Raw genomic sequence first — 27,670 nt, forward strand, 5'->3', positions numbered from 1 at the left:
GGAGAGATAGTGTGGTGCTCCATATTTTGCTCCTCAACACATTTTAGGGCCAAAATAGCCCTAAATGTTTTTAATGTGTTGATGCTTTTAGTGTATATATCTTTTTTTTTTTAAAAAAGCCCCTGGGAGATCAGGGCTGTGATGTGGGGGAGGGGTTAACTCCCCCCCCCAGCAGCTATTTCTCCCTCCGAGTAAAGTTGCCCCGTGCGCTAATCAGGGTTTTGCTCCCAGGAGAAAATACCCTATTAAGGGAGCAGTTTTCATTGGGACCATTTCATAGTGTGAAGGCGTTAAACCTTTCCTAATATGCCACAGCCCCAATCATGATTTCCCTCCCTACCCTAGAGTTGTTGCTAAAGGCCTAGCCTTTGTTTTCTGCAAAGGCAAAGCCACCACTGGATACAGCCTTGAGCTTTTTCCATAGGTAGGGGCAATGTTTGTAATAGGATATCGATATAATATGTTCAGGAACAGCATATATATTTTTCTTTTCTTCCTAATGAAAGGGAGTAATAGTAGGCATGACTAGTTGAGCACAAGTTAAATTTGATTTGTTTACACAAAAGTCATAACAGATTTGTTTCAGCAAGCTTCATTGTTTGGTTCAAACAATGGCAGAAGATAAATAGATATACTAGAAGATGAAAACAAAGACCAAAACAAAAATGCATAGTGGCAACATTGTTTGAAGAGCAGTATGTCTAATCTAAGCAGAAAAGGAAGCAAATTAAAACTGCAAATGTAGGTAGATCTTGGAGGTTTTGTGATGCGTTAACCAGGGTAGTCAACAGAAGCCAAGAAGAGATTTTCCAAGTTAAGGTTTGCTAAAAAAAAGGCAAAAATTTTGCAGTTCAGTTATGACAGTGACAAACTTTTGAAAACAGCTTTGATGTTATTCTGTCTGTAACATTAAAACAGCAGCAGTTTCCTCACTAATGTGTACCTAATCTAACTTGGTACATCTCCAGGGCTGCCACTTTGTTTCTCACCAGTGGAATGTTTTATGACAGTGCAAATCTCTCTCACACACACCCTCAGCTACCTTCTCTTTGCATTGGAAAGATTAACTATTGACTTGAATCAAGTACTAAGTAATAAAGTTCATAGAAACAACATCCTGCATTATATCATATTGCCCCACTTTATTTCAAAAGAACGAAGGAAGCTGCCTTATATAAATTCAAACTATTTGTTCAGAGATTGTCAACTCTGAGGCTACATTCACATCATACATTTAAAGCACTGTGTTGCCACTTTAATAGTCATGGTTTTCCCCTAAAGAATCCAGGGAACTATAGTTTAAGGGTGCTGAGACTTAAGAGACATACGTACCCCTCAGAGCTACAATTCCAGGAGTGGTTTAACAATCAGTCCTCCTTCCTGGGAAACTCTGGGAATTGTAGCTCTGTGAGGTGAGTAGGACTCTCCTAACAACTCTCTGGACCCTTAACAAAGGATTCTTTGAGGGAAGCCATGGCTATTAAAGTGGCATCATAGCATTTTAAATGTATAGTGTGGATGTAACCTGATTGGCAATGGCTCTCCAGGTTCATAAACAGAAACCTTTTATGTTACCCGCTTTCTGACCCAAGGTGCCAGAGGATGAACCCAAGACACTCTTCATTTAAGCATGTTCTTTCCCTCTGATCTCTGTTCCCCAACACAACCCAAGACAATTGATGCTTGTGGCACTCTGGCCGGCCTCCTTACAGAAAAAAAAAAAACTGTTTCAGAGAGATTAGCTGTGGATCATCTGTACCTTAAGTAACACTGAACATTTGTGTACTAGAATAGCCTTCATGACATTTGCAATCATTTTGATTAGAATGCCACTAAATGTATATTGGACTTACTTGAGAGTACTTGGTAGGTAAGGCTATGAATGGCTATTGGCCAAGATAGCTATGAATTATCTCCAGTGTCAGAGGCAGTATGCATCTCAGTGCTATTTACTGGGAATCTCAAGAGAGGGGAGTGCTATTGCACTCATGCCTGCTTGCAGGCTTCCTATAGACATCTGGTCGGCCACTGTGAGAACAGAATGTTAGACTAGATGGTCCTTTGGTCTGATCTGCCAGAATACCTCTTACATGCTTATGTTGGTGGAGTGAGAAGAATTCTGCAAATTTTCTTTCATAAGTTTATGAACATGTGTACCTCTGGATTGTGAGCACTGATGTCTAGAGGAAGAAGTTTATGTTCCATTAAAAGTGTGCTGGCAGGGGGGGAGATAATATATATGCATTCTGCTAAGTTTATTTTATTTACAACTTATTTATCTGGATGATTTTAAAATAAAGCTGTTCCAATCTAGTCATTTGACTTCATTGCTGTTACTTTTTCTGATAAGCCATTCACAACTTGATCCTGCTTCAGATTGTTTGCTTCCTTGGATTGCTTGAAAGCTGCTGTTCTTGAACATCTGTATGAGGACCTCAAGCCACAATTGTGTCATCCTTGGTGCACCATGCCGTGTCTTCCTTTCCTGCTATGCTGTCTCCAGCATGCTTCAGTTTTAATCAATGCTATACTAGGTTTACTGGTAAAAAGTATCACAAAATAACTTAATTCTTTTCAATATGTCACAGAAGGAAAATAATAGCCTTGATTCAGAGCAAGTTAATCACCATCAAGTCCCATTGAAAACAATGTGAAAAGTTACCCATCAGTGGGATGAGTAACTTGCTCTGGATCTAGCTCAGTCCCTCAATTCATATTCATTGAATTCATACATAAGGAACTTTCGGGTGCAGTCTTAACCCCTGCTTGGTGGAGTGCTATGTCCACCTGGCTCCGCCAGGGTGGGGAGGTCAGGAAAATGCCTCTTCACTGTGCCAGCTCACAGGATGTCCAGATCAGGCCCGTTGTTGTCATATGACTGATTGAAATGCCCTGTTTGGAGGGTTTTCTTGCTGACTATTGCCAGTCTCTGTGTGCCAGCACTGTAGCTTCTGCCCACCCACTGCCTGGGCAGGTGCATTGGGGCACTCCTCACCACTGGGGTTTCCCTGCTGATGCAGGAACTTGCCTACCAGCAGAGGCTGTCAGAGCTGAGTGGAGGGATATCTCCACTCCATCTAAACCCCCTTCACCATGGTGGTGTGGAGGTTTGAATTGATCTGCCCATGGGACTTCGTTCTGAATAGACATGCATTATAAATATATAGCTAGACATATTTGCATTTTTAAAAAAATCTTAATTATAAGCTGTAATTGGATACGTTCAGTTTCGCATGAAGATTTCAGTAATAAGAGTTTTAGAACTGGAATGCTTGCTTTTGAAAGTAGCATGCTGGTTGTTTGGGGTTTGTAGCTCAGTTACAAGATCTTAAATGATAAATTCCCCAACCAGTATATTCAAAATATGATTGGGCTATGATGACTGTTCCTCTAGCCATAAACAGCACCTCAGAACAAACTGGACTGTCACAGTATGCTTTGGAACCGTTGGTGAACAAGCTGCATGGATGCCCTTTCCAATGAAATCTTGTTTGCAATGAAACATTTACAGCTATACACACTTAAGCAACCATTTTGTATACTCACAAAATTGCATCTGAAGGAGCTTTTAAGGTTATAGCAGTCTGGGAAGCGTAATATATTTCAAAGGAATGGCATGCTAACTGTTCAGCTCTGAATGTGAAAAGTTGTCCTCCACACACTTCCAAAACTCGCAGTTAACCCTGTTCTAATAAATTCCCTTGTATTCTGCTTCTGCAGGTATACTCTGGGTGCAGGCTGTTGTAGTTTCTGCCCTCACTCAAATGGCCTTGTTTAAGGAGGGCATTTTCTTTTCTGATTAATATTTCACTGCTGAGAGATTAGTTCCTTATGAGTAGGTATGCATAAAATGTTAATATAAATGCCTAATTCTACTTAGATCAGCTTAGCTTGGCAATGTAAATTATTCATACTTCAAGCACTGGAATATTGCTCCGTCATTTAGATTACATATTTAAGATGCATTGAGTGAAGAAGAATATGAACAAGGTTGGTCTGGAATTTTCCATAATGCAAAGGATTAAAATGCAAACAGATCCAAGATAATAAAATTCAGTATTATTAGTCAGTTGTAGTGCGCAAAAACCCAAGTTTTGTGGCACCTTAAAGATTGAACAGATTTGTTATGTCCTCAAAAGCTTATGCCACTAAAAATCTGTTAGTCTTCAAGGTGCCACAAGACTTTTGTTTTCAGTGGTAAAACATTTCTGTAAGATTAAAGACCAAAAGATATTTCATTCTTCACGGAATGCGTACTGCCCAGATATTACTTCCAATGACCCAAGACCTCTGTGAGATGCCAGAAGCTAAATTTGGTGTGGATTTGTTTACAGAGCTGGGAGCAAATTTAATAAATCAAGGAAATCCATTTTGCAGCTCCTATAGGGGAGATGATGTACTGTAGGAAAAATCTAAACAATGCAGAAGTTGGGTCGTGGGATTGTGAGTTGTGCCTGCTGTTCCTGACTTGCTCAGTTCAAGAATTCGTGAGACAGGCTTTGCAACATAATGAGTTTTCCCATAATAGTTTATCTTTATTGTCCATGCAAGCTTAGTGTGTGTGTGTGTGTGAGTGAGAGAGAGAGAGTGAGTCAGATGCAGTTGGCAAAGAATCTTACAGAATTCTGTTCAGACTTGTTCAGTGTCTAGATAAATTTGACAAAATTTAAAACTGATTCAAAGTTCAAATCTGTGTCTGGCTATCAGCTGAGTTGAGTGGCATGAGAACACCTAGGTGTGGCTGGATGTAAGAGAGACTGAGAACCACTGTATGTGTATACCAAACAATTTCCCCTCAATATGCTAAACTGAATTTCAGGATGCTTCCAGATGGACATGTTTTTGAGCTTCTAGGTAATGGTAAATCTGAGTGCCAACTAAAATGCACACAGGGATAATGCCAGTCTAACTTGCTAATTTGTCAGATTAGGAGCTAACAAATTTAACATGGATGTTACAGTCCAAAACAGGGACTGGAATACATCTTCCCAACTTCTACTTGTTATCTTTATTTTCTGGTTTACCTGTGTTACTAAATCAGCTTTGGGAGAAGCAGCTACCTGTTAACAGGCATAGATGAAGTAGCTTGTACGTACTACTATTGTAGCTTTCTAAGTGTTTCCTGTTTTCTATGGGTGGGTTACCCTTTTCAGCCTGAGGGCCACGATTCCTCATGGACAACCTTCTGGGGGCCACGTGTCAGCAGTGGGTGGCACCAGAGGCAAAAGCAGATGGAACAAAACCTGTGACTCATAACTTTGTACAATAAGCTGCATTCCAGCAAAGCAAGAGTTCTTATTTATTATTTATTTTATTTATTACATTTATATACCGCCCCATAGCCAAGCTCTCTGGGCGGTTTACAGCAATTAAAAACAATAAAAACAAATATACAAACTTTAAAACACAAAAAACAATTTAAAAACACAATTTAAAAATTAAAAACAATTTAAAAACACATGCTAAAATGCCTGGGAGAAGAGGAAAGTCTTGACCTGGCACCGAAAAGATAACAGTGATGGCGCCAGGTGCACCTCATCAGGAAGATCATTCCATAATTTGGGGGCCACCACTGAGAAGGCCCTCTCCCTTGTTGCCAGACTCCCAGCTTCCCTCGCAGTAGGCACCCAGAGGAGGGCTTTAGATGTTGAGCATAGTGTACGGGTGGGTTCATGTTGGGAGAGGCAGTCCATCAGGTATTGTGGTCCTAAGCCATGTAAGGCTTTATAGGTCAAAACCAGCACCTTGAATTGAGCTCGGAAACATACAGGCAGCCAATGCAAGAGGGCCAGAATCGGTTTTATGTGTTTGAACCATCTGGTCCTTTTTACCAATCTGGCCGCTGCAGTTTGCACAAGCTGCAGCTTCCGAACCGTCTTCAAAGGCATCCCCATGTAGAGCGCATTGCAGCGATCTAGCTTGGAGGTTACCAGAGCATGGACAACTGAAGCCAGGTTATCTCTGTCCAGATAGGGGCGTAGCTGGGCCACCAACCGAAGTTGGTAGAAGGCACTTTGTGCCACCGAGGCTACCTGAGCCTCAAGTGGCAGAGATGGTTCTAGGAGAACCCGAAGCTACAAATCTGCCCCTTCAGGGGAAGTGCAACCCCATCCAGGACAGGTTGGACATCCACCATCCGATGAGAAGAACAACCTACTAGCAGCATCTCAGTCTTGTCTGGATTGAGCCTCAGTTTATTAGCCCTCATCCAGTCTATTGTCGCAGCGAGGCACTGGTTCAGCACATTGACAGCCTTACCTGAAGAAGATGAAAAGGAGAAATAGAGCTGCGTGTCATCAGCATACTGATGGCAATACAAAGCTCCGGATGACCGCACCCAACAGTTTCATGTAGATGTTGAACAGCATGGGGGACAGAACTGACCCCTGCGGAACCCAATAATGGAGAATCCAGGGTGCCAAGCAATGTTCCCCAAGTACCACCTTCTGGAGCCGACCCGCCAAGTAGGAGCGGAACCACTGCCATGCAGTTCCTCCCACTCCCAACTCAGCCAGTCTTCCCAGAAGGATGCCATGGTCGATGGTATCGAAAGCCGCTGAGAGATCAAGGAGAATCAACAGAGTCACACTCTCCCTGTCTCTGTCCCGACAGAGGTCATCATACAGGGCGACCAAGGCTGTTTCTGTGCCAAAACCAGGCCTGAAACCTGACTGAAATGCATCCAGATAATCGGTCTCATCCAAGAGTGTCTGGAGCTGGCCTGCCACCACTCGTTCAAGGACCTTGCCCAGGAATGGAACATTTGCTACCGGCCTATAGTTATTAAGATTTTCTGGGTGCAGGGAGGGTCTATTCAGGAGTGGTCTTACTACCGCCTCTTTCAGGCAGCCAGGGACCACCCCCTCTCGCAGAGAGGCATTAAGCACTTCCCTGGCCCAGCCGGCTGTTCCATCCCTGCTAGCTTTTATTAGCCAGGAAGGGCAAGGATCCAGCACAGAAGTGGTTGCACGAACCTGTCCAAACACCTTGTCAACGTTCTCAGGCTGTACCAACTGAAACTCATCCAAGAAATCAGGACAAGGCTGTGCTGTGGATACCTCACTTGATTCACTTGCTATAACACTGGAGTCTAAGTCCTGGCGGATGCTAAAAATTTTATCCTGGAAGTGCCTAGCCAATTTATTACAGTGGGCCTCAGATGGTTCTACCATGTCCTTGGGGACAGCGTGTAATAGCCTCCGGGCAATTCTGAAGAGCTCTGCTGGGCAGCAGATTGATGATTTGATAGTGGCAGCAAAATATTATTTTTTTGCTGCCCTCACTGCCCCTAAATACAGCTTACCATAGGCACTTACCAGTGTGTAACTGGATCCACCAGGAGTTCATCTCCATCTGCACTCAAGCCATCTCCTATATTCTTTCATCGCTCTCAGCTCTGGGGTATACCATGGAGCCGGACGAGCTCTACACAGGAGAGGGTGCTCAGGAGCAATTATGTCAACCACCTGGGTCATTTCTGTATTCCACATTTCAACCAGGGTTTTGACAGGAACGCTAGCCCTATCAGCCAGAAAACTCCCCAGAGCCCTTTAGAAACCATCCGGATCCACTAGGCTCTGGGGGTGGACCAGCTTAATGGGTCCCCCACCCTTGCAGAGGGGAAAAGCTGCTATTAGTCTAAACTTCAAGCAGTGATCTGTCCATGACAGAGGGACTGATGTAAGGCTCCCCACATTCAGATCATCATCTCCATCTCCAGTTGCAAAAACCAAGTCTAGAGTATGCCCTGCTACATGTGTTGGGCCAATGGCATGTTGGGATGGTTCTATGGTTGTCATGGAAACCATGAAATCCTGAGCCGCCCCGGATAAGGTGGCCTCGGCATGGATGTTGACATCCCCCAGAACCAACAGTCTGGGGAATCTCAACAGAACACCCGAGACCACCTCTGTCAGCTCAGCTAGGCAGTCTATTGGGCAGCAGGGTGGGCGGCACACCAACAGAATTCCCAGTCTGTCCCACTGACCCAACACAAGGTGCAAACACTCCAGACCAGTAGTCACATGAACAGGCTGCTTGCAGAGGGAGATGGAGCTCCTATAGACCACAGCAACCCCTCATCCCAGACCTTCAGGTCTACCCTGATGCTGAACTAGGTACCCTGGCGGACATAGCTGGGAGAGACTGACTCCCCCCTGCTCACCCACCCAGCTCTCAGTTATACATGCCAGATCGGCTGCCTCATCCACAATTAAATCATGAATGAGGGAGATCTTATTATGTACCAATCTGGCGTTTAGGAGCAGCATCCGGAGGTCTGAGAGCTGGTTGATAGAGCAACCAACAAACCTGGGGGTGTGGGGAAGACCAGAACAAGGCACAGACGTTAACTTCCTGGGCTGCGTTCCCCTTACCTGGCAAGTCCTCCTCACAACGCCATATCTCCCTTTACCCATCACTACACTAATTGGGACCCCCTCAAGTCTCCCCACTTGGCTCTGAGTCCTCTCTCTCAGGCACGTAACCCAAGACCTGCCACTCCCACAAAAAGCCAGGGAGTCTACAAAGCAGGAGATACCTCAGCCAGCCAGCTTATGTATCCCCTCCAGGGAAGGGACAGGTGGATGAAATCAGCAACAGCTGGCTGAGTACCTGGGGGCCTGGTCCTGCAAGGTGTGGCAACCTGCAACACAGAAGTCCAACAGGGAGAGGGCGGTGGTGGTAGCCAAGGAGCAGCAAGCAGCCAGACAGCTGCAACAGATGGCTCTCCCTCTTCCCTGGGCAATGGTAGTCCCCTTCTTCCTGCAGGCACTGGGTCTTATCATAGTCCAAGGATCCTTTCCAGCCAGACAGAAGCTCTTGTGGAGCAGACTGGTTAAGGCTTTAACCTGGAAGAAGGGTGTGGTCTCAAGAGAGTCCCAAGGGTTGGATAAAGAGGCACAGAGGGCCAAATATGGCTCCTGGGCCTGAGGTCCCCTATCCCTGCTGTGTTGAGACTGGCTAGTGAAAATTGCTCATCTTTTTCCAGAAATAACTGTGTTCTTGTGATGGAGTGGCTGTTTTGCCTTTCGATGCATGGAGCAAAAAGTGCCTTATAAATCACATGTGCCCCTACTCGCCATCACTGTGCTTATATTTGGTCTACACATTGTTAAGGATTTTCAGTAGCTACAACGCAAAGTGGGGTAAGAAATTATCTTGTCTTAGATGATTAATGTAAAGTATTAGATTTATGATCTTGTCCTTGGAGTACTGAACACTAAAGGGCTTGGGATACAATGATAAATCTTCAGACGATTCTCTTCCAGCTCCTGGATTCAGCAACCTCCAGGTGAATGGTATTAGCTATGTTTCTGCTATGCTGAGGTACCACTTTTGTTGCATTACATGTGCGTAAGTAGCCGGTATTGTTCACGTTCATTTTCAAAACAAAAAAAATTAATTGCATCTCACTTCTGACAGTTCTGCAGAATGATCACAGTTAGCAGAATAAAAGCTGGAGCCTATTTTTGTTGCATTGTCAGTTGAATTTTAGAGTACATGCACACTTTGGAATTGCCCCAGGCATTGATTCTGGAGGGCTTATCAAAGGGCAACTGGTAGTGGACAAGTATGGCAGATAATCCCTCAAGATTTTGGAGTAATTGACTGTATCCATCCAGCATTACGTTGTCCCTTTATAATCTGTTTGCTGCATGGTTAGTGAATCCACCTAGTCTAGTACACGACTAGTCTTCAACCCATCCCTATATTTGGGCACCATAAATTCCAGCAGTCTGCATAGCAGCTAGCAGTTGTAAAAATCTATAGTGTCACTTAGAGTTACTGTAGTTAAGCTATGGAACTCGCTTCCACAGGAGGCAGTGATGGCCACCAACTTGGTTGCCTTAAAAGAAGATTAGACAAATCCGTGGAGGATAAGGCTATTAATGGCTACTAGCCATGACGGCTATACCCTGCCTCCATGGTATGCAGAGGCAGTATGCATCCAAACACTAGTTGCTAGAAACTGCAGGAGAGGAAAGTGCTCTTGTGCTCAAGTTCTGCTTGTAGGTTTTCCACAGATACCTGGTTGGTCACTGTGAGAACAGGATGCTGGACTAGATGCGCCACTGGCCTGATCAGGCGGTTTTTATGTTCTTACTCTTGCCCATAGGAATTGAGCATTCCATCATGACTACATCATCTCATGATAGCTCAAAAAGAAGTTTTATTGGGAAGCAGAGCACTTTGATGCTTGTGTGCTGTAAACACAATAAGCATGAGCCAAAACAATAGTTATAGCCCTCTGAATGTATGGTTTAAACTGGGGTGGAGTGTTTATCGTTTAACTGCTTTCAGCCCAAAACAGTTTGACTGTAATGACTATTATAACTTGAAATCCAAAGATTGTTAGCGATTAGCTTGCTCTCAGGAACTGCATGGAAATTACTAACCAGAATAGCTCAAGTTAGTAGTTTGCAAAAAGAGGTCTGAGATCACAGTAGCTATACAAATGCAGTGTTAAATTCATCCACTTGAAATTTTGTTGTTTCTTTCACTCAGGCACTGGTTCCAGAAAAGTACGTGCAGACTGTATAATGTTTTCTAAGTTTGAAAAAAATTGGTTCTGGGAGGAATGCCAAAACCTGACACTATTTCCAAGGGCAAACAGCAACACTGAGCTCATATCTTCAAATCAAATGCCATGTTCTGTTCTTCTGCTACATTATAGTGGCTAAGTACAGTAGGGCCCCGCTTTACGGCCCTTCGCTAATGCAGCGGTCTCAATGAGACACAATTAGACTAAAACCCCACTCATACGGCTCTTGTTCCGCTTTTATGGCGGTTTTCAGGCGTCGCGCACCATTCAATGAGTTTTGCTTTTCAGCGGTTTTTGCTTTTCAGCAGGGGTCCAGAACATAACCCGCCGTATGAGTAGGGCCCTACTGTAGACCTATTGACACTTTTCAGTGGAATCACCCATTCCCTTTTTTAGGGGAATAGCATTTCCATCATCTTAAGAACAACAACTAATATACAATGAGAGGTTTTTTAAAAGTTGTGATGATAGAAAATAAGTTATATTGAACACTTATTTATTGGAAGCTGTCACTATGGGGCAAAAGTAGATCATAGTTCTATAGTTTGCTGGGATTTTTACAAAGAAGAAAATAACGGGTATGATGTAGCAAAGCATTTATAGCTGTTAACAAAAGCACAGATTTGGGATTACTTACAGTATAACTGATATGTGTTAAGAGTCATGAGCCTATAGTTTTGCTTTATAAATGAAATATGGTCTATTCATTGAGTCTAGTTTTTTTTAAGAAAGTCTGTCTAACCCTGCTTTAGGGAAGAACCCTTCATTTGCACAAACATTTTGTATGTGTAGCTGATGGCATGATATTTCAATAGATATTCAAAGGCTTGTAAATATAATCTCGTAGATATAAACAGATAATACAAAGTATAGTTTGCAAATTGTGTGTTCTAGTTCCCATCTGTTTGGCACTGGTTAGGCCTCATCTTGAGTGCTGCATCCAGTTCTAGATACAACATTTCAAGAAGGCTGCAGACAAACTGGAACAGGTTCAGAGGAGGGCAGCAAGGATGATCAGGGGACTGGAAACAAAGCCCTACAAGGAGAGACTGTTTAGTCTTGAGAAGAGAGCTGAGGGGAGATATGATAGCACTCGTCAAGTACTTGAAAGATTGTCACACAGAGGAGGGCCAGGATCTCTTCTTGATCATCCCAGAGTGCAGGACACGGAATAATGGACTCAAGTCACAGGAAGCCAGATTTTGACTGAACATCAGGAAAAAGTCCTAATAGTTAGAGCAGTACAATAATGGAACCAATTACCTAGGGAGGTTGTGGGCTCTCCAGCACTGGAGGCATTCAAGTAGCCACTGGACAGGCACCTGTTGGGTATGCTTTAAGCTGGATTCCTGCACTGAATAGGGGGTTGGACTCAATGGCCTTTTAGGCCTTTTCCAACTTTACTATTCTATGATTCTAGTGTTTCCTACTACACATAACAATCATTCTAGTAAAAAGATAGGGATCTCTATCAGATTCCTGATGTGTGAACTCTTAGTGGCATTTTGATATGTGAAATGCTTTGGATTTAAATATTTGCACAGTAGATTATGTATGCAGTTCAGTCAAATGTAAACCTTTTTGGGTCTCATTAATTTCAGCAATGTTTTAAGAAGGCTTAACTGAGCTTGATTGCACCTAGCTAATTTCTAATTTAATGTACAATACTCACTAAACTGGAAGTAGGTCCTATTGTGCAGATAGGATTACACTATTATGGTACTTTATTTCATGCCATTGGCTTGTTCTGCTTTTCATTTGTCACCAAGTAAGAGGAGTGTGACCAAAAAAAGTTTGCATTTTGTTTTACATTTTTTTGTAAGCCATCATCTGTTATCTCCTTCTGTATGCTGCCTTTCATTGCCTGGAATCAGGCAACAAAACCCCTTGCCTTTCTCTTGAGACATTTGCTTTTGAATATTATAATTATATCTATCTTTACTAAAGCTTGCTTGATAATGTTAAGGGAGAAGTTAATCTGAGGTTAAGATTTAGGGTTTGTTTTTTTTAAAAAAAGGTTTGCTGCTTCTTTGCTAATGTACAATATTTGGTTTTCTCTGAATACATTGTACTATAATCCAAGTTTGTTTCAATTTTACAAGATGTTCCAGACCAACCCTTAGGGCTGATTCTTAACATGCTTTTTAAAAAAGTATAATCCTCACATGGAAACTGTACCATGTCAGGTTCACATGGTGAGACATTTGTTTGCAATAGTACCAATGAAATAGTAAATTTCAGGATTTACCATGGTAGGGGGAATCTGAGATTCAGAATGTCATTATGGCACAATAAACTCAGCTATTTTTCAGATAGGGAAAAAATACATAAAACATCTCCACACCTGAAAATGAGATGGTACATAAGAACATAAGAACATAGGAAGAGCCTGCTGGATCAGGCCAGTGGCCCATCTAGTCCAGCATCCTGTTCTCACAGTGGCCAACCAGGTGCCTGGGGGAAGCCCGCAAGCAGGACCCGAGTGCAAGAACACTCTTCCCTCCTGAGGCTTCCGGCAACTGGTTTTCAGAAGCATGCTGCCTCTGACTAGGGTGGCAGAGCACAGCCATCACGGCCAGTACAATCTGTACACAATCAGCTGTCCCTCTCACTTAAGAGGAATGCGCAGCTACATTCCCTCAAAGTGAAGAGGGAAGTCCAGTTGGTGCTTTTGAGAGCCAGCTGAGGTCTGGATCATGGCATAGAGCTTGCTGTCTGGGGGTGATGGGAGTTGCAGTTCAACAATATCTGGGGACCCAATGTTTAAGAACAGTGGCATAGAGAAATATTAGTTTGGAAAATTCATTTGGCATCTTCAGTAACCTGCGTTAAATCTTAACCATATCTTATCCTGGTTTCTGTGTGCATGTTATATCTTGTGCATCTATAAGCTGATCTTTTGTAACACATCAACTAAAGCATATTTGCAGTTAAATTTCATAAATATTTAATTTCTCCTCTCCTTTTTTATAGGGTTTCGAAAAATAAGCCTTGATGATCTTCGAAAGGCTTATATTGTGAAAGATGTTCAACAGTATATTCTTCATCGCTTAGATCAAGAAGAAGCACTGAGACAACATCTCACAAAAGAAACTGCAGAAATGTTGAATCAGCTTCACATTAAAAGCAGTGGATGTTTTCTGTATCTGGAACGTGTCCTAGATGGAGTAGTAGAAAACTTTATCATGTTAAGAGAAATCCGTGATATCCCTGGAACACTCAATGGCCTCTATCTTTGGCTTTGTCAAAGACTTTTTGTGAGAAAACAGTTTGCAAAGGTCCAACCTATTCTGAATGTAATCCTTGCTGCTTGCAGGCCACTCACTATGGTTGAATTGTTCCATGCGGTGTGGACCAAAAACATGGCATTGTCTATAGAGGACTTCCAGCGCAAGCTAGATATTCTGTCAAAAGTTCTTGTTGATGGTCTTGGAAAAACAAAGATCCTTTTTCACTACAGTTTTGCAGAATGGCTGCTGGATGTGAAGCACTGTACACAAAAATATTTGTGCAATGCAGCAGAAGGACATAGAATGCTAGCAATGAGTTACACCTGTCGAGCCAAGGATTTATCACCACTAGAGGCTCAAGAATTTGCTTTGCATCTAATTGATTCAAATTTGCAACTGGAGACCTCTGAGTTGGCTTTGTGGATGATCTGGAATGGTACGCCTGTCAAAGATTCTTTGTCAACATTGATCCCCAAAGAACAAGAAGTTTTGCAATTGCTAGTAAAAGCAGGCGCTCATGTCAACAGTGAGGATGATCGGACATCTTGCATTGTACGGCAGGCTTTGGAAAGAGAAGATTCAATTCGAACTTTATTGGATAATGGTGCTTCAGTAAACCAGTGTGATTCAAATGGGAGAACACTGTTGAGCAATGCTGCGTATAGTGGCAATCTTGATGTAGTCAATTTGCTAGTTTCTAGAGGAGCAGATTTAGAAATTGAAGACACGCATGGGCAGACGGCACTTACTTTAGCTGCTCGCCAGGGACACACCAAAGTTGTCAATTGCTTGATCGGATGTGGTGCTAACATAAATCATACTGACCATGACGGGTGGACAGCACTGCGATCCGCAGCTTGGGGTGGGCATACTGAGGTAGTTTCTGCACTCCTTTATGCTGGAGTAAAAGTGGACTGTGCAGATGCTGACAGTCGAACAGCCTTGAGAGCAGCAGCCTGGGGAGGCCATGAAGATATTGTGCTGAATCTGTTGCAGCATGGGGCTGAGGTCAACAAAGCAGATAATGAAGGTAGAACTGCTTTAATTGCAGCAGCATACATGGGTCATAAAGAGATTGTGGAGCATCTGCTGGACCATGGTGCAGAAGTAAACCATGAGGACGTGGATGGAAGGACTGCTCTCTCTGTTGCTGCTCTTTGTGTACCTGCCAGTAAGGGACATGCTTCAGTTGTGAGCCTTTTAATTGACCGTGGCGCTGAGGTGGACCATTGTGACAAAGATGGCATGACTCCGCTGCTGGTGGCAGCCTATGAAGGACATGTAGATGTTGTTGATTTGCTTCTGGAAGGTGGAGCAGATGTAGATCACACTGATAATAATGGTCGTACTCCTCTTCTTGCTGCAGCTTCAATGGGCCATGCATCTGTTGTAAATACTCTGTTGTTTTGGGGGGCAGCTGTGGATAGCATCGATAGTGAAGGACGGACAGTTCTTAGTATAGCCTCTGCACAAGGTAATGTTGAAGTAGTCCGGACTCTGCTGGATAGAGGGTTAGATGAAAATCATAGAGATGATGCAGGATGGACACCTTTGCACATGGCAGCTTTTGAAGGACACAGATTAATATGTGAAGCACTTATAGAACAAGGTGCGCGAACAAATGAAATTGATAATGATGGGCGCATAGCCTTCATATTGGCTGCTCAGGAAGGTCACTATGATTGTGTGCAGACCTTACTGGAAAACAAGTCTAATATTGATCACAGAGGCTATGATGGAAGAAATTCACTCCGTGTTGCTGCTTTAGAAGGCCATAGAGATATAGTTGAGCTACTCTTCAGCCATGGAGCTGATGTGAACTACAAAGATGCTGATGGCCGCCCAACGCTTTATATCTTGGCTTTAGAGAACCAGCTAACAATGGCTGAGTATTTTTTAGAAAATGGTGCAAATGTAGAAGCAAGTGATGCTGAAGGAAGGACGGCACTCCATGTTTCCTGCTGGCAGGGCCATGTGGAGATGGTACAGATGCTGATAACATACCATGCTGATGTGAATGCTGCAGACAATGAGAAACGATCAGCTTTACAGTCTGCCGCATGGCAGGGCCACGTCAGAGTAGTTCAGCTTTTGATTGAGCGTGGGGCCCTAGTTGACCATACATGTAATCAAGGTGCTACTGCACTCTGCATTGCAGCCCAAGAAGGGCACATTGATGTTGTGCAGATATTACTGGAACATGGTGCTGATCCAAATCATGCGGATCAATTTGGGCGCACAGCTATGCGCGTTGCTGCAAAAAATGGGCACACGCAGATAATTAAATTACTGGAAAAATATGGTGCTTCTAGTCTAAATGGCTGCACTCCTTCTCCGGTCCATACAATGGAGCAGAAACCTTTGCAGTCAGCTTCTTCAAAAATGCAGTCCTTAACCATAAAATCCAATAGTTCAGGGAGCACTGGTGGGGGAGATATGCAGCCTGCTTTGCGTGGCTTGTCGAATGGGCCAGCTCATGCCTTTAGTTCTCCTTCTGAATCTCCTGATTCGACAGTTGATCGGCAGAAGTCCTCTTTGTCCAATAATTCTCTGAAAAGCTCAAAAAACTCATCTCTTCGCACAACTTCATCCACAGCAACTGCCCAGACAGTGCCAATTGATAGTTTCCACAGTATGTCCTTTACGGAACAAATACAACAGCATTCGTTGCCCCGCAGTAGAAGCAGGCAGTCCATTGTTTCTCCTTCTTCCACAACTCATTCCTTAAGTCAGAATCATAGTTCACCAAACAGCGAATTTGAATGGAGCCAAGTGAAACCCAGCTTGAAATCGACGAAAGCAAGCAAAGCGGGCAAAATGGAGAACTCCAGCAAATCAGGTTCTGCTGGGAAAAAAGTGAAACAGAGCACCTCCTCTCAACCAAAAGTTCTTGAATATGAAATGACTCAATTTGATAAAAGGATACCTGTTGCCAAATGTGGGGCCAGTGGGGCCCTTAAATCAATGCCTAGTGACACTCAGTGTAAAATTTTAGTCCCTCCAGCCCATCAAGAAGTTTGCCGATCTCAACAGCAGTTCCTGATCCACCAACAAAGTGGGGAGCAGAAAAAGAGAAACGGAATAATGACCAATCCAAATTACCATCTTCAGAGCAATCAGGTTTTTCTTGGCAGAGTTTCTGTCCCACGAACAGTACAGGATCGAGGGCATCAGGAGGTTTTGGAAGGCTATCCTTCTGCAGAGACAGAGTTAAGCCTTAAGCAAGCCTTAAAACTTCAAATTGAGGGAAATGACCCAAGCTTCAACTATAAGAAGGAAACGCCATTGTAAGAGGTGAGCCTCTTTCAACAGGGTTCAGCAGAATGAAAGTGCAGATAAGCATCAGTTGCCACTAATCAACAGCCAAGGGAGGAAAGACCTTGGCCACATTCACACCACACACTTATTCCACTATTATTCCACATGCAACAGTCATGGCTTTCCCCAAAGGACCTTGGAAAGTGTAGTTTATGGAAGATGCTGCGAATTAAGAGACTCCTATTCTCCTCACACAGCTACAATTCCCCAAGTGGTCTAACAGCCAGTCCCTCTTCCCAGGGAACTGGGAAGTGTAGCTCTGTGAGGGCAATAGGGGTCTCCTAGTAGCTCTCAACACCCTTCGCACACTATACTTCCCAGGATTCTCTGGGGAAAGCCATGACTATTTAAAGTGGAATAAATATATGGTGTGAATGTGGCCCCTGTGTCCTTACCTGTTATGCAATAACACTAGAGGCACAGAGTAGCCAGATCAATAACGTACAGACCCATGGCTGTTAACGAGTCAGAGGCATCCCATATAAGCCTCATTAGACCATGCTCACATGGACATCCATAGTCTTCCCTCCAACACCACTGCACAACTTCCACCAGTAAGGGTGTGGGTCCCATGGTTTGGTTTCTGCTCAAGCGCATTGACTGATTGCTGTCTGCCACACCACTTTGTTGGCAACCTCTGACCAGCTTCTGAATTATATGTGTACATTGTAACTAATGATTATTATTGTTAATGTGAATTACTTTATTTGCATGCTTCAAATTTATTTTTAAAGCAAGTGTATTCACCCTCATATCAAATGGCTTAATTACCATTGTTAATGGAGCTGCATTGCCCTCCAAAATGGTGAAGGGAGGTTCTGGGAAACTATAGACTGTTTAGTCTGACTTGGATACCAGAGAAAATTCTAGCTTAGATGATAAAGAAGTCAGTTTGTAAGCATCTTGATTACACAGTAATTAGGAGAACCTTACATGGATCTGTGGAGAATAAATCCCACTAGATGAACTCTTTTTGATCTCACTACAAACTTAGTGAGTTGTGGTAATCCTGTGGACGTAATTTTTCTTGATTTCAGCAAAGCATTTTATAGAGTTCCCCGTAATATTTTGGTTATCAAACTGGTTAAATGTGGGCAAAGTGATAATTCCTCCAGGTGGATTCACAGCTGGTTGGAAACCCATACTCGAAAGCCATACTCGTCAGTAGTTCCTCTTCAAACCAGAGAGAGGTGTTGAGTGGGATGCTGCAGGACTGTGTCCTGGGCCTCGTACTCTTACATAAATGTATCAGTGACTCAGATGGAGGGATGAAAAGAATTCATAGACAGGAATAAAATTCAAAATGACTTTTCTGAATGACTTTTGGAAATGGTGATGAAATTATCAAAAAGAAATTCAACAAAGACAAAATAAAAGTTTTTAATTTAGACAAAAATAATCAAATTTTACATGCATAGGATGGAAGATATCTGGTTTGGCAGTAGTACATATCAAATATCTCAATATTGTAGTTGATACAAGCTGAATGTAAGTGTCAGCAGTGTGATGCAGCTGCAAAAAAGGCTGATAAGATTTTTTTGGAAGTAATAGTTCTGCTGCATTAGTTTACACACTCATCTGGTATACTATGCCCAGTTATATGCACCACTTCAAGAAGGATGTAGACGCATTGGCACAGGATTGTAGGAGAGCAATGAAGATGGTCACAGATATGGAGAAGTCCTATGAAGAAAGGTTGAAGGAACTAGGTATGTTTAGTGTAGAGAAGACATGATAGATCTCTTCAAATACCTGAAGGGCTGTCACATAGAAAAATACCAAGGCTAGTTCTCTGTTGTGCAGAGTGCAGGACCAGATTTTAAGGGTTTAAGTTACAGCATAGATTTTGATGTTAATATTGGAAGCAGTGGTAAAAGCAGGGGGGGGGCGTTAATGAGTAAGAGCAGTTCAGTAATGGAACCAGTTACCTGGGGGAAGATTATCCCATGTTGGAAGTCTTTCATTTTGAGGATTTCTCTCCTCAAGCAGGGAGTTAAATTAGATAAACTACAAGATTCCTTCCAACTCTCTGATTGTACATTTGGTCATGTAGTTGAGAAAATACCATGCTTGATACAGAAATTATCATTGTGTGTATATAAGCTGAGGCCTATGAACTACATTATAGTTGCATAAAATAAAACAGCTAGCTTATAAACTCAGTTTGATGTAAAAAGATGTCTGATCAGACTGAATTCTCAAGTGTGATCAAAACATATTTATCCCAAACATTATGCAACTATACATCAAAATTTTGTATTGAAGCTATACAAGAATTCATCTAATTTGAAGGTTCAAGGTCGCTATGAGGGATTTATCTTCGTAACTGTGTGCGGGTTAAGTTCAGTGTGCGATATATGCATCTTTAAAAAAAATGTTTTAGTAAAAGTTATTTTCTCTTCTTTAGCATAATACACATTTTTCTTTTGAGTTAAAATTGTTGTATATTAGACCTGCATGTAAGTCTGCAAAAAGCCCATAAAAATGGATTAGTCATATGTAACAATTTTATGGCCTAAAGTAGAGGGGGAAATCTGCACAACAAGAATTTGGACAAATATCCCTATAGTAAGTCACTTTCAGGCTATTCACAAGGCTACTGTAGACAAACGGCATGTTTCACAGTGGCATAGTGTTGAGCCCCCACCCACCCATTTGGACACATCTGCTGTATTGCGTTGTTATCACAGTGTGGGTTTTCCTGTTCCTGCCAGCAGCAGTCAGTGATATAGAATGAGGAAATTCACAACATAGGAAGCTGCTTCCTGCACTGGTCCATCTAGGTCAGTATTGAATGCAATGGCTGGTGGTGGCTCTCCAGGGTTTTAGACAGGGAGATTCCCAGCCCTGTCTGGAGATGCTGGGGGTTGAACCTGGGACCTTCTGCATGCAAAGCAGCTGCTCTTCCACTGAGCTATGGCCCTTCTCCTGATGACATTGACACATGCTAAAGGTGAAGTTAAATATTGAGGAAAAGAGCTTGACACAGGGGTGATTTTTCTGGCAGCATTGTAGTATTCATTCATTGCTTTATTTGTATGCTGCCTTTCCACAAAAAAAAGTACTCAAGGCAGCTTACAACAAGGTGAACAGAAATACATCTCAAAAACAATTGCAAAAACAATTTTCTAATAACAAAAATAATAAAACAGTTATATACCAACAAATACAACAGCAAGTCAAAACAACCTTTCAATATTATGAACATAATAAAACAATCTTTAAAAATGTCATTTGACCTTGTGTGTATATCCTTTCAAACTTGATCCCAGGAAAAGAAACACATGAGAAAGTCCCAGATTTTCAGTTATCAGGATTGTGCATCACATATATATATATTGTCACAAACAGCTGCTTATTCATAGGTTTGAGATTATGTAGTTAGAATGTAATATTTTTTATGTTTTGTCTTTGTTTTAAGGCAGCTTCATCACACCATGAATAAAAAGAAGAGGTTTCTGCCTAGAATGGTTTGTCAGCTGGGCCAGGATCAAAGCATGTCTTGCTTGTTGAACCACATTGAAAATTATGGATGTGATCACTGCAGTACAGTTATTTTGATTACTGTTATGTGCCTAAAAAAAACTTAAGGCTGCCTTCTTAATGTAATCTTCTGTGCTCCAGAAACTTTATTTTGTGTATTTTGTACTTAATACACAAAATAAGCACTTTCTTTTCTTCCTCAGTACCAGAACAAGATATGCTGTATTTCCCTCACACAGCTGAAAAATGGTCAAGAGCTAGAAATTTCAGTTTTCTTTTCCGGAAGGCTTGATCAGTGTAAATGTGCCACAGTGGACTTTGTGACAAAAGGCAATCCTTACTGTATTTATTTACCTTCATGTGCAAAAGAAGCTCTGCACACAGTCAAAATGACAAAGAGTGTTCTGTGTCACCTTAAAGGCTAAGGGAATCCCTCCCATGTTGCTCCAGTCACTTTAAGAGGCCTTTTGAACCCAGATTCAATGCTATTTTTCTCCTTCCTGTTTCTATCCTCAGTACTGCAGCATACTTTTAATGTTAAACTTTAAAGTGTCATTGGACATTGTGTCATTTTGCTGTAGGGTTCACATGATCAACATCTACATAAAATGCCCCATCTATGCCCACAGGGTACCATTTGCATGTAGAATATGGTATTGATGGATGAGCCAACTGACATATAGCCATAGCAAAAACTGATACTATTTGTGGCTGCTCAGAAATTGCCTCTGGAATCCCAGACCTCAATGCCTAGGTCTATGGATAATCTAGTTCATACATTGCATTCTTTATTTGCTCATGTAACACAACAAAGGTCACTGCAAGCATGTAACATAGAACTCATTTTGAACATGTAGACCAGCCCAAACACAAGCTCCTCTTCTGTACACCTTACATCGCATTTGCATTGCTGTAATATACAGTTGGTTTTCTGTGTTGTTCAAATGTTTCTCATAGGAAAAGCAACTCTTGTGACGGTATTGGCTAAACTGCAGTGTTTGTGTTCAGCTTTGGTTAGCAGTGTCGGGGGGAACAATACTACAATTCATCAGGCCCTGTCTCTACCATCCAGTTTAAAAGTTGTTCGTGAAAAAGCAGTCCAGTTCCCATAGTGCCTTCTTTAATTAGGGTGCACCTGTATTTAAACTGACTTCTGCCTCTAATACAGGTATCCAATATCAATCGTTGCCCTAACACCTGCATTTAGTCTCCCCTAGCCAGCCCCCTTTCCGTTGGTTTAGGCTTATGGGTGGAAGAGGTGTAGCTCAGTAGTAGAGCACATATTTGACATGGATAAGGGCCCATATTCAGTCCCTGGCATCTTGATTTAAAGCAGGGGTAGTGAGCCAGTGTCCCTCCAGATGTAGTTGGTGTGCAGCTCCCCTCTTACCTGCCCATTGGCCATATTGACAGGGGCTAATGGGAGTTGAAGTCCAGCAGCATCTGAAGGGCTGCAGGCTCCCCACACCAGACTTAAAGGATTCCTGTTAAAGGACTGAGGAAACACACTGCCAGACTAGATGGACCTTAGACAGTTTCATGTGCTCACAGGTGAAATCATTGGGAACCCCTGGCAAGAAGAGGGCCTTGGTACTGTCCCCAGGAACCTGCAAAAATCTCGTAAAAGCAACATTAGTTCATTTCTAGTTGCTGTCTGTTGTGTTCACTGCATGCCAAAAACTCTGATAACTTTTCAGGTATTTACCTTGCCACCTGTTATGTTATCATTGGTTCAGATGTAAATTGTAGCTTCTGAGCTACCCTTGGTCTTGATAATTAGTCAAACATCACCATCCAAGATACAAATAATACTATAAAAATGAATTTTACAAAAACTTTTCAATTCCTCCTTCTTCAAATGCATTTTTAAAGTCCCAGAATGCCTCACAAGAGCTTCATTTCTACATAATGGTCAGGGGTGATATGAGCTGTAGTCCAACATTATCTGGAGAGCCACCGGTTACCCATTCTTGACCTAAGTACTTGGGTAAAAATGTTGCTAAATGACTTGGTATGGGTGTCACAGCATCACCCGCAACATGTTCAGAACTTAAGTACTGGGTGTTGTCAATACTGCACTAAAATAGAGCTTTTCTTGTGAGATGTACGTTTTGATATGTTGAAAGACCTCCCTAAAGGTTGCCTTCCTCTCTGGATCTCAGCTGTTGCTGAAATAGTATTTATTTAATTGTATTGGGTTTTTTATTATTACAGTATGTACCTTGTGACTAGATGATGACATTTCTGGCCATTTTCACAAGGAGGTTATGCATTGCCTTCATAATTTTCAGCAGAATATAATCTTAACGTTTTTTAAAATAGCTGGTGGGGGTAACATGCCCAAGCACAGGCACCAGCTACAGGAAAGTCAGCTGGAAATTGCTGCCTTTCAGATAATTGAAATAAAATTCCTGCGCATTTCCAGAGATGCGTGGGAATGCAGCATGTGTTTCTCTTTTAAAAAGTATCCATTGACAAGAGTGTGAGATTGTTCCGCATTGCTTTAATGAAATGATTTTTTTTAATATATTGGCTTTTGTGGCCTCTCTTAAAGGTAAAATTAATTGCCCTGAAATATTAGCAGTTCTGTCTTTTCTTGAAATTGTGAATTGATGGGTATGATTCAGTTCTTCTAAGCCATGGTTTGGCAGGGGTGATCAGTTATAATTCAGCAAAATTCAAGACACTTTTTTTTCCCCCATATCATAAATCTCTGTATCTCTAGTCCTATTTTCATCTTTCTTTTCCCTATATTATCCAAAGTAATCCACAGAGGAAACTAGGAAAAGTTGCAATTCATGACTAGGAGAGTAGGGAAAAGACTGGTGAGCATTAATCTCTCTACCATTCATGTGCTAAGGAAGTCACCTTAAAAGGGAAGTGAATGATAAATTTATCTGTCAGAATTGAACATCCTTATACTGTAGTGATGCCCTTTAGTCCTTGTCATGATCAGTATTTGAAAATGGCTTTGCTTTTACTTAAAGCATCATTTTCTCTTGTCAACTATGCTGCTATGCAAATGTCTGTTTATGCTCTATATCCTTCATTGGAACTCTTCAAATAACATGGTGCGCTAAACTAAGACTTTTCTGGATTGGATTGTAAATAGCCTATAATGTACATTGAATTTCACATTGTAAAATTTTATTTTATTTCTTGTATTATATTAAGCAAAAATCCTTATGTATATGAAAGTGCATAATAAATATATTTGCTTTTCAGCAAACATTTGTTTTCAATTTGCTTGCTGCATTTTCATTCTTTGAAAAACTAACTATATTCAGGCAAATGGGTTTACATGATTAGATAATTAGAGAGTGTCTACACCAGTGCCACCAGTTTGTCCCTCATCTTTGCTAAAATGAATCATCATACATTGTCAATGCATGCAAACATTTGCCTCGCACCATAATGTGCAACAAAAATAAGAGGGATGAACTTGAGTGGTCTCTGTGGGATTGTGAAGTCGCTGAGGCTTTGCTAGCTCCAAATATTTCATACCACCAGGAAAAGAGCAGAAGAAACTGGTGTTTTACGGAGTTAGGTTGTTATGTGCTGATTTTTACATCAAAAAGACCTGATAACAAAAGGTAGGTTCCCTCCAGACTGAGTGTATGTGTGTGTATTTTGCCACATGCCATTGATGCAATAAAAATACATTAGTGGTGGATTTATATTGGACTGTCCACACATCATTTGTCTTTATCAGTTTTGCAATGCTTCCCTAATATTACTGCATTATTGCCATCTAGAGGAGCGCTCTTGCGCTAAACACAATGAAAGCAGGACAAACCAGACCAGCATTTGTGATATGAAAAGTTACAGGATTTTAGCAGAAAAGTAAAAGTATTCAGTGCTAGTCCTACCCAGAGAAGACCCACCGTAGTTAGCAGACATGACTAACCAAGGTTCATTAATTTTAATGGGTCTCCTCTGGAAATGGTAATGATAGTGTGTTTGAATATAACCACATTGATAGCATCATGAGCACAAATCATGATGAAGGGCTCAAAAAGGATGTCTGGAGGAGCCCAGAGAAGGGTTGATAAAATGGCCAATATGAGACATTTGTCCAAACTTATGCAAGAGATAATGGCATAGTCCAGCTCCCAGTTAGACTTGCTTGAATCCCCCGAATTTGATGGGCTTCATTGCATGTCACTATATAAAATTGTAGCCAGTAAGAGGCACTGGTTTTCTTGCTCAAAAACCAGGAAATGGAATGCTGATTAGGAACATGGATGGGCAAATGAGGTGAGGTTTCTCTTGTAAATGATGTCTTAAGATACGTTGATTTATGAATTGCAGTTGGACTAGTTGGCAGAATAAATTGTGTGAAGCTTTCCAGGCAAGAGTGCCTATGAACAACAATAGTGAAAGCTTGGCATGGATGCAGATTATAATCTTTTGATGCTGGAGAGCCAGTGCCAGTGCCAGAAATAGGATACACACATATCCCAATGTTTTTATTCTGACTACATTCATAGAAATGCTGTGTAGATATTGTTGACCAGCTAAGCACAGTATGATACACTTTGCATTGGTTCCAATCAAAGATGGTATCCACCTATGGCATATTTATATCTATTTTATTCAACATAGGTAATAATTTTATATTTTATTTATTTATAAAAGTATTTCTGTATTGCCACATCATAAAATACCAGAGTATTGTAGAACAAAATTTTAATTGTGTTTTATATTTTGTTTTTAAAACAATACAAATAATCATTAAAGCAACTGGCTAAATAGCTGCAATGGTATGTTGACATAGAACAGTCTTCAAGAGACACCTGAAAGTCAGAAACAAGGATGCCTGCCGAACCTCAGCTGGAAGAGTGTTCCACAGCATGGGACTGGCAACACTAAGGCTGTAATCCAATACATGCCTGCTCAGAAGTAAGTTCCATCGGGTTCAATGGGACTTACTCCTAGGTAAGTGCATACTGGATTGCAGCCTAAATGTTTGACTTCTAGTTGACACCATTTGGGCCTGTGTAACATAATTTGTTTGTGGATAGCTGTGATAGATATCTCGCAGTGTAATATAGCTATTTTCAGGAGTTCTGACGATTTATTTTGCATGTTTCAAATGAAATTCCATAAATCAGCACAACAGAAAATAAAATCAAGATTCTACCAGTTATCATAGTGGATAACGGAAAGATAACAATATAGATCATTGGTGGTGTTGATCTCTTTCTACCCTAGACATCTCTGAACTCCTTTAGTTAAGGGTTTGATTAAGTACACAGTGCTTTCTGTTAAATTCCTATTGTGCTTATGTATGGAGAAATAAGTGTAAATGATGGATTTTCTGGCTACTTTTTACACCCAATAATTTTTTCATGTTTGGGCCATGGAGAAAACAAAAGCCAAATTTTTGCCATCTGTCACACATGAGGACACAGAAAGACAGGGCTATTTGTACAGAATTGAGGTCTCTCTGATACAACTCTATCTTCTGAGGTGTCCCAAGTTCCTTTGCTAATGAAACCTTCATGGCAGCTAACTACAGTGCCTTGCAAAAGTACTCAGACCCCTGGCCAATGTTTTCATATTACTGAATTACAAATGGTACATTGTAATTTCATTGTGTATGATATTTTATTTTGAAACACTGGAACTCAATTGGAAGGCGACTTTGGTTTTATATTGGGAAATATGTTTGTAAGAAACAAAAAAAACTGAAAGATGTTGCTTGCATAAGAATTTGACTCCCACACATTAATATTTGTTAGAGCCATCTTTTGCTGCAACAACAGCTTTAAATCTTTTGGGGTAATAATAATAATAATAATAAAATTTTATTTATCAGACGCCCATCTGTCCGACTGAACGGACACTCTGGGCGACGTACAATATAAAATACAATCTCAACATATACATAATCATCACAGTATTAATATCATAACATCTCATCTAACAGAACCATCCTACGCTAACATAGTATAAAACTTAACCCACCCCAGAGATCCCATAGGCCTGCCTGAAGAGCCAGGTCTTCAAGGCTCGGCGAAAAGTCAACAGGGAGGGGGCATGCCGAAGGTCAAAGGGAAGTAAGTTCCAGAGGGTGGGGGCCACGATCGAAAAAGCCCTCTCCCTGGTCCGCACCAGCCTAGCTATCTTCGCCGGTGGGACCGAGAGAAGGTCCTGTGAGGCTGATCTTGTTTGGTGGCATATTTGGTGATACTGGAGGCATTCCTTCAGATACACTGGGCCGGAACCATATAGGGTTTTAAAGGTTAATACCAACACCTTGAATTGGGCCCGGTATACAACTGGCAACCAGTGTAATTCAATCAGCACTGGGGTGATATGATCGCGGCGGCGGGTCTGCTTTATTAAGTGCACCGCCGCATTTTGTACCAGCTGGAGTTTCCGGACCGTCTTCAAGGGTAACCCCACGTAGAGCGCATTACAGTAGTCTAATCGAGAGGAGATCAGGGCATGTATTACTCATGGGAGCAGATGTATGGGAAGATAGGGTCGCAGCCTCTGTACTAGATGAAGTTGGTACCAGGCTGCCCGGCTCACTGCAGAAACCTGAGCCTCCATAGTCAGCCGGAGTCCAGGATAACCCCGAGACTGCGGACCTGGTCCTTCAGGGGCAAACTCACCCCATTAAGTATCAGGACAAAATCACCCAACCTTCTCTTGTCCCCCACCAGCAACACCTCGGTCTTGTCGGGGTTCAGCTTCAGCCTGTTCTCTCCCATCCATCCACTTACGGACTCCAGGCACTTGGACAAGGTATCCACAGCCAACTCTGGTGAGGATTTAAATGAGAGATAGAGCTGCGTGTCATCCGCATATTGGTGACACTGCAGCCCAAAACTCCTGATGATGGCTCCCAGTGGTTTCATATAAATGTTGAATAGCATGGGGGCGAGGATAGAGCCCTGTGGCACACCACAATTAAGGGGCCAAGGGTCTGAAACCTCATCCCCCAATGCTACTCATTGATATCTGTTGGAGAGATAGGAACGGAACCACCGTAAAACAGTGCCTCCCATTCCCAATCCCTCCAAGCGATTTAACAGGATACCGTGGTCAACGGTATCGAAAGCCGCTGAGAGATCCAGGAGGACGA

General features: G+C 42.0%; 1 protein-coding gene across 8 annotated transcripts in view; it reads left to right on the forward strand.

Annotated features, from left to right (window-relative positions):
• ANKRD50 (ankyrin repeat domain containing 50) overlaps positions 1–23,765 on the forward strand; it is a 98,669-nt gene extending 74,904 nt beyond the window's left edge. For all 8 annotated transcript variants that reach the window (XM_061585100.1, XM_061585099.1, XM_061585098.1 and 5 more), the window contains 2 exons: positions 13,517–17,067; positions 20,513–23,765. In XM_061585100.1, coding sequence (XP_061441084.1) covers positions 13,517–17,064 — 3,548 coding nt within the window. In that variant the 3' untranslated portion in view covers positions 17,065–17,067; positions 20,513–23,765. The remainder of the gene's footprint in view (positions 1–13,516; positions 17,068–20,512) is intronic.
• Positions 23,766–27,670: the final 3,905 nt, after the last annotated feature.

The sequence above is a fragment of the Rhineura floridana genome, chromosome 9, assembly GCF_030035675.1.
Source record: "Rhineura floridana isolate rRhiFlo1 chromosome 9, rRhiFlo1.hap2, whole genome shotgun sequence".
NCBI classification, from domain to species: domain Eukaryota; kingdom Metazoa; phylum Chordata; class Lepidosauria; order Squamata; family Rhineuridae; genus Rhineura; species Rhineura floridana.